Source organism: Mastomys coucha, unplaced genomic scaffold (assembly GCF_008632895.1).
Source record: "Mastomys coucha isolate ucsf_1 unplaced genomic scaffold, UCSF_Mcou_1 pScaffold14, whole genome shotgun sequence".
NCBI classification, from domain to species: Eukaryota; Metazoa; Chordata; class Mammalia; order Rodentia; family Muridae; genus Mastomys; species Mastomys coucha.
Genome location: NW_022196896.1, coordinates 68,592,519 through 68,600,669, shown reverse-complemented (window position 1 = coordinate 68,600,669; position 8,151 = coordinate 68,592,519). Strand labels below are relative to the sequence as shown.

Here is an 8,151-nt window from a genome sequence, read left to right as displayed (position 1 = left end):
AAAAGACCTACTCATTGTGGCATGGATAAAAATGACTTCATACTCATGAATCTCTAAGTTATAAGCTCCCGGATGCTGCAAAGCATGGTGAAGAATGAGTAGAGGGCAGCTGAGCCCACAGCTATCCTTGCCTAGAAAATGCCGCAGCCCTAACTCAGCATTTGAACCAGCAGCACAAGCTTACATTACCCAAAACTTCTCCAGCATGGTTCTTCGTACTTCATATCTGATGAAAATAGACAGATTACACATTTCTCTCAATTATTCCCACCTAAAGTTAAAGTAGCTAAAACTCACATTACCACAGTCTCCCATGACCTTTATCTACTCAGTTTTGCCCTTTTTCTGAATGGATGGTGCTCGTTGTCAACGACCTAAGTCCCTGGTTCCTTAGAAGCCTTTTGAAGAATTAATAAAGGAACTCAGACTCAGTACAATATAGCAAACAAGATAAGCTTTCTCATTCCTCTCAACGTATAAAACAAAGGCCCACAAAGGAAAACATGAAGAGAGAAGAGAATGTTCGCTGGAGCAGTGACCACCCCAGCCACAGACTGGACCAGCACTGAGGCTTCAGTTCTGAGGCAAACATTATAGAAACATCTGCATTTTGGAACTTCTGTTTTCTTTCTTTTTCATGTTTCTTCTCCCTTCCCCATTTTTCTTAACATGGACTGGGCTGGCTCAGCCTCTAGAGAACCAGAGTACAGCTATAAATACCCACCAAGACAGCCTGAAGCCAAATACGGCCGTAATGTACACATCCATTAAATGATGCTAAAAAGCAACTGTTTCCTATTTTTTTTTTTTTGCAATAAATCAGGTACAATAATTGAACAACAAATAGAAAATATTTAGGAAGTATCATTCGGAGGAGAAACTCTATTTTTTTTTTTACCTTTAAAAAAAATGAAGAAAACCCGAATATCAACTCTGAAGAAATGAGGCATTTCTGAAATTCCAGGAGCATGGAAGTGTGTGAGGGGGTGGGGGAAAGCCATCCTATTCCTGTGCAGTATAAACTACAATAGAGGCCAAGTACCTCTCCTGAGTATAACATGTTTATCTGACACCAGAAGTTTGTATGAGGAACAAGCTGAGAACCAGAACCTGGTATCCAAATGGAGATAACTTCTTTGAAAGGTCATATTTTTAATGGATTTTATTTTGGGGAGAGTGAAAGCATCAGTCAGAACCCTCAAGAGAAGTAGGTAGAATCCCCTACCACCTGGGAGTCACCATGAGCGTGTTCTGAGATAAAGTTCAAAGTATATGCATGAAGGAAAGAATTTCTAATTCCTAAAAGACCTGTTAGTTGCTTGCCTCCCTGTCTCTTCAGTGGTGCTTTGATAATGAAAAGTGTCCAGAGCTGTTGATATATAGCACTTTTTGTATAGAGGGTGGTAGGAAAACCTTCCTGTTATTTTAAGCCTACTGTCATTGAAAGTAAACTTGGAACCACCTAGACAAAGATGCATCCTACACACACACACCTACACATACACCTACACACATATCTACACACACCCCTACACACAGACACATACTCACACACACACACCTACAGACACAGACACACACACACCTACAGACACAGACAGACACACACACTTACACAGACATACCTATATACATATCTACACACATACACACCTACACACACAGACACACATCTACACACACACACCTACAATACATACACACACCTATACACACAGATACACATCTATACACACCTACACATACATACACACACACTCACACACCTACACACACAGACACATACCTACACACAGACACACCTACACACAGACACACACACACCTACACACTCACCCACACACACCTACACACACATACACACACCTACACATACACCTACACACACACACCTACACACACATACACACACACACATACACACACACCTACATATACACCTACACACACACACCTACACACACATACACACACACTCATACTCAAACTCACACAGACACATACATGGAAATACACACACACATATACACAAACACACATGGATACACACATATATACACATACAAACACAGAAACACACATATATACACACAAAAATATACACAGACACATATATACAGGCATACACATTCACACACACACACACACACATATACACATATACACACACACTAATACTCAAATTCACACAGACACACAGACAAAATGCACACATAAACACACCCCTCAATCCCAGCTGAAAATACAGGGGAATATAGGCAGATATGGTGCTTTCACATTCAAGGAAGTATCAAGGCATTGGGCAACACCACAAAAGGGGAATCCACAGCTGAATCTAAGAATGCCTAGAGAAGGTCAGAAGACAGCTAGACCTCCATCACATAGTAATTGATTTCGTTGTCTTGAGCGGCTGCCAAACTACATTCTCATGACAGTATGCAGCAGAAACAAGCCTTCTGATGTCCAGAGGACACTTGCTTCAGCTATCTCACTATAACCAATTCACAAAATCAACTTTCCACCCTGAAAGTATGCTTTTTTTGTTTGTTTGTTTGTTTTTTGTTTTTCTGCCTAAAGCCAAGTCTTTTGTTCTACAAAGCAAGTTTCTTTCTAACCAGACTCTTGCGTTAACTACCTGTTCATTCCACAAGCTCATTCCAGGACTGGCTTTCTAAGAGTTCAGCTAAGGTCAAACTCCTGGACCAAAAGCCACAGTCTACAAAGGCAATATGAGGAGAGAGAAGAATGGAAGAAGTGGGGGTGGGGGGGTGGAGAGCCCAGGAGGATGGAAGGCCGGAGGAGACTAAGTTTCCTATGTAGTAAGGAAGTCCTTAGGGAGGAGAATAGAAGCTGAGATCACCTGGCTACCCTCCTGCCTATTTGCATTGCTGGGATACCAGTCTCTTCTGGGCATACAACAGAGAGAACTCAGCATGTTCAGCATCCTTGGCATCTTGACTTCCATTAAACTTAGAAGTTATTTTTAATGCTAAGGTAACAGGAAGAATGAGAATAATTTCCAAGCTCAGCACAATTTAAGTTAAAAAGAATTAGTTCCATAAGAAGAGTCTAGATGCATACTTCTCATGGCATGGGTATACTGTATGCCCTTACCAGGGTCCCAGGGATATTAGTAACAACAGCCTGGAAGTTCATACATCGAACCTCAAAGAGAGTGCTTGCAAATGGACCTATTAGTGTACTCTATAGAAGTGCCATACCCACTCATGATTTGAGCAGCATGCTGAGCATGCCACATTAGAACAGAGTCTCACTTCTGAAAGAATCAGTAAATACACCCTTCCATCTACCATCAGAAGATAATGGCTGTACATGAGAGTTTTAATCTCTTGGAATCTCTTCTTTAATAGCTCTTTTATTATATTTGGTACAATGTAGGTGTGTTAGTTTGAATAACATGTCCTCTAGAAGTTTGAGATTGAATACTTAGTCTCCAGTTGGTGGTGATTTGGGGAGAATTAAGCCCACTATACTCCAGGCCTCCCTAACATTGTCCCTACGCCCACTTCACCCTCACCCAACTTCCCCATCATTCAGCATCTTCAGAAATCCCCATCTCCATTCTTGCATGTTGTACAAAATGACTAATTATAGGTGACTACTTTGAGCATTCTAAACATGTTAAACATTCCAGAGATGGATTCTGAAATCCAAGGTTCCTATAAATCTGTTTCTAGAACTAGACACCAGGTTCAGCCCACACTCCATTGCAGAACTTGTAACCAGCCGATCATACATTTTCAATGATTCTGCTCACATAACAGTAAGGACACTGGAAGTCACACAGTGATATGAATAGCAACCAGGAACGTTTCATTACTGGGTCAAACTGGATTAATACGTTGCTTTATTTAGGTTCTCTTTGAAAGGGAAAACCGCACAACCTTTAACTCGTGGCTTTTATGACGGTGAGTTTGGCTTCTTCTCTTTACCTCTTTGCCCCACAGACTCCATCTGCTTCTGAAATGAATGTGCTGCCAGGCGGTATGGCCCCAAATGCTTTTTAATCTAGGTCCCACCTACAGCAGGTCAGGGGGGAAACTGTAGAAAGAAGTAGGCCTACATATAGAGCAAATTCTAAATAGATTCCCCACACCCTGACACACTGACTACAGTTTACAGTGTGCAACTCAGTGTCAAAGCAAAACCAAGGTAAGTGTTCTACTATTCTTTACTATGGTGTTTTTCACTAGCCCAAGGAAGAATGCAACCATGATACAATGGTATCACTTGGGGAAAACTCTCCATTGACTAGCTTTCTTCAGAGTAACACCCTGAGGACTAGTGTGATCCAAACACTACCAATCTGTAGCTTACAAGGACAAGTGTTTAAAAGCCTTCCTCTCAGTGACCAAAACAGTAATTATTGCTTAATTATTATTTATATACAAATATATGTTATATAATAATATATCATAATATGTTATTTTATAAATGTTATTTAACTTATAAAATTATTTATCTCAAAATAATTTAAACTCCTCATCAAAAAAATTAAGTTCCATATTTAAAATAATCTATTTTAAAATATATATATTAAAAATCTATTGAAATTTATCCTGAGATTTCAGGATCTCGTATCCATTGTATTCTGCATTGTATCAGTTTAAACTGTTACCAAAAAACCTACTGTGTGTAAGATCATTCAATTAGACACACAAAAACAGCTCTAGAACACCAAGAGCAGTTTCCATGATGCAATCTTGCTGGAATATTTTGCAGCCTCCCTCAAGGAGCATGGGGATCAGACTCAAAATGTTGGTATCTGATCCAGATCAACAATCAAGTTCATGGTTATATTTCATAGGAAATTCAAGAGTTCATTTTAGCACCTTTTTCCTGTCAGCTCCAGATTGCATTAGCATAAATTGATTAATAGATACTTTCATTTTTGGTGTAACAAAAGGTTTTATAGAAATCAAATTCTAGTTGTTCTCAGGATAAGAAAATCTACTGTTGTACATAACTCAGTCAACTTAATATCTTAGAATTCTAAAGTTCAACGAAATGCAGGAATCAGCAGCTATTAGTGGTGAGTCACTTACGCCATGATGCCTGAGAGGTGGAACATTTCAGCAGTGATGTAGGACAAGTAGCTGTACAGGAAGACAAAAAGCGGCTCAATGACCCGGATGTTGTGTGTGAAACGGGTGGTGAACGCTGCTATGAATCCCAGGAGGACGCCAATCAGCACCCCACCAATCCCCACTACGAAGAAGTTAGCGATGCCAGCAAACACGTCTACGGTCTGGATGGTTTTCATCTGACAGAAAGACTTGAATAAGTTGTACAGGACCTGGGGGGATGAGAAAGCACACTGTCAGTTCTGGGGCTGGAGCCTTGTCAGCGGTGAAAGTGCTTGTCACACAAGCATGGGGATCAAGGTTTGAATGCCCAGCACCACTGCAAATTCTGAGTTAGCACGGAGGCCTGCTTGTAATCTCAGGGGAAAGAGATGGGACCTCAGAAGCCAGCTGCCATTGGTCCAGCTTTGAGATCTTGCCTCTGTTAAAAAAAAAATAAAGAGTGGAGAATGGTGAAGGAAGGCTCTCAGTGTAAACCTTGGGCCCCCACATGCAAACACACATACACGAGCACACACATACACACACACACACACCATATGCATACACATGAGAAAGAATAAAAATACTCCTCCTACTTTTCCCTATGATCACCTTGGGCACAGACAAAAATCTTTGAAGATTTAATCAATGTCAGCGGAAATTATTGTGTAGTTATTTGCCACATATAATAATATTCTGGATTTCAATAAACAAAATCCTTGACAAAAAGTGTCTTTTCAAATAAATATGTTGAGAAGTAGATAAGAGAATATTGCAAAGTTATCACTCAAGTTATTCCTAAATCATTGGTTTTTTTCCAGATATTACCTGGAAGGATATTTTCAAATATGTGCTTGCCACACTGCTTATATTGCCACTGCTCAGAAACCACATGTCCTAGGAAAACATATCAGCCTGCTGTGAAAATATACTTATCTTACAGGTCCTATCATAGAATCCTAACAGGGAGGGGGCACGTCCTTCAGGTACTCCACTGAAGAATGCCTCCTAAGAAACTCATCTACACTTCATAGCGCACCTTCTCATTCCACTCACTTATGCATCATGCTTAGTATCACATAAAGTCCTGAGGACGTTTCTTTCTTTTATTAGATATTTTCTTTATTTACAAGTCATATGATTTCTCCTTTCCCAGTTTCCCCTCCCCCCCAAAAACCCCCGAAACTCAAAAACAACAACAAGAACAAACCCCTGTTCCCTCCCCACTCCCTCTGCTTGCCACCCCACCCTCTCCTGCTTACTGGCCCTGGCATTCCCCTACACTGGGGCACAGAACCTTCACAGGGCCAAGGGCCTCTCATCTCGTTGATGACTGACTTGGCCATCCCCTACTATGCACATGCTGCCAGAGCCACGAGTCCTACCATGTGTACTCTTTGGTTGGTGGTTTAGTCCCTGGGAGCTCTGAGGGTACTAGTTAGTTCATATTGTTGTTCGTCCTAAGGGGCTACAAACCCTTCAGCTCCTTCAGCCCTTTCTTTAACTCCTTCATTGGGGACCCTGTACTCAGTTCAATGGATGGCTGTGAGCCTCTACTTCTGTATTACTCAGGTACTGTCAGAGCCTCTCAGGAGACAGCTATATCAAGCTAGAGTGTCCTTCCTTCAGGCTCTGCTCCATAGTTAGTCTCTGCAACTCCTTCCATGGGTATTTTGTTCCCCGTTTTAAGGAGGAATGAAGTGCCCACATTTTGGTCTTCCTTCTTCTTGAGTTTCTTGTGGTTTGTGGATTGTACTTCGAGTATTCTGAACTTCTGGGCTAATAACCACTTATCAGAGAGTGGATACCATGTGTGTTCTTTTGTGATTGGGTTACCTCACTCAGGATGATATTCTCCAGATCCATCCATTTCCCTAAGAATTTCATAAATTCTTTGATTTTAATAGCTGAGTAGTACTCCATTGTGTAGATGTACCACGATTTCTGTATCCATTCCCCTGTTGAGGGACATCTGGGTTGTTTCCAGGTTCTGTCTATTATAAATAAGGCTGCTATGAACATGGTGGAACATATGCCCTTATTACATGTTGGAGCATCTTCTGGGTATATGCCCAGAAGTGGTATAGCTGGGTCCTCTGGTAGAATTATGTCCAATTTTCGGGGAACCGCCAAACTGATTTCCAGAGTAGTTGTACCAGCTTGCAATCCCACCAGCAATGAAGGAATATTCCTCTTTCTCCACAACCTCTCCAGCATCTGCTGTCACCTGAGATTTTTATCCTAGCCATTCTGACTGGTGTGAGGTGGAATCTCAGGGTTGTTTTGATTTGCATTTGCCTGATGACTAAGGATGTTGAAGATTTCTTTAGGTGCTTCTCAGCCATTCGATATTCATCAGTTGAGAATTCTTTGTTTAGCTCTGTACCCCATTTTTAAATAGGATTATTTGGTTCTCTGGAGTCTAACTTCTTGAGTTTTTTGTATACATTGGATATTAGCCCTCTATCAGATATAGCATTGGTAAGGATCTTTTCCCATTTTGTTGGTTGCTGTTTTGTCCTATTGACAGTGTCTTTTGACTTACAGAAGTTTTGCAACTTTATGAGGTCCCATTTGTTAATTCTTGATTTTAGAGCATAAACTATTCGTGTTCTGTTCAGGAAATTTTCCCCTGTGCCTATGTGCTCGAGGCTCTTCCCCACTTTCTTTTCTATTAGTTTCAGTGTATCTGCTTTGATGTGGAGGTCCCTGATCCACTTGGACTTGAGCTTTGTACAAGGAGATAGGAATGGATCGATTTGCATTCTTCTACATGCTAACCGCCAGTTGAGCCAGCACCATTTGTTGAAAATGCTGTCTCTTTTCCACTTTGTGGTTTTAGCTCCTTTGTCAGAGATCAAGTGACCATAGGTGTGTGGGTTCATTTCTGGGTCTTCAATTCTGTTCCATTGATCTACTTGCCTGTCACTGTACCAATACCATGCAGTTTTTTTTATCACAATTGTTCTGTAGTACAGCTTAAGGTCTAGGATGGTGATTCTACCAGAGGTTCCTTTATTGTTGAGAATAGCTTTGGCTATCCTGGTTTTTTTTATTATTCCAG

At 40.9% G+C, this 8,151-nt stretch overlaps 1 protein-coding gene and 1 long non-coding RNA gene across 2 annotated transcripts in view; one reads left to right on the top strand and one right to left on the bottom strand.

The window, feature by feature from the left end:
* The window catches only part of Slc9a2 (solute carrier family 9 member A2), an 84,092-nt gene that overhangs the window by 37,400 nt on the left and 38,541 nt on the right, over positions 1-8,151 (bottom strand). The window contains exon 3 of the mRNA XM_031367340.1: positions 5,067-5,317. Within this exon, the coding sequence (XP_031223200.1) occupies positions 5,067-5,317 (251 nt within the window). The remainder of the gene's footprint in view (positions 1-5,066; positions 5,318-8,151) is intronic.
* LOC116088354 lies at positions 3,693-5,562 on the top strand. Its single transcript, XR_004117864.1, has 2 exons — positions 3,693-3,929; positions 5,010-5,562. It is a non-coding gene; the product is annotated as an uncharacterized LOC116088354 (long non-coding RNA).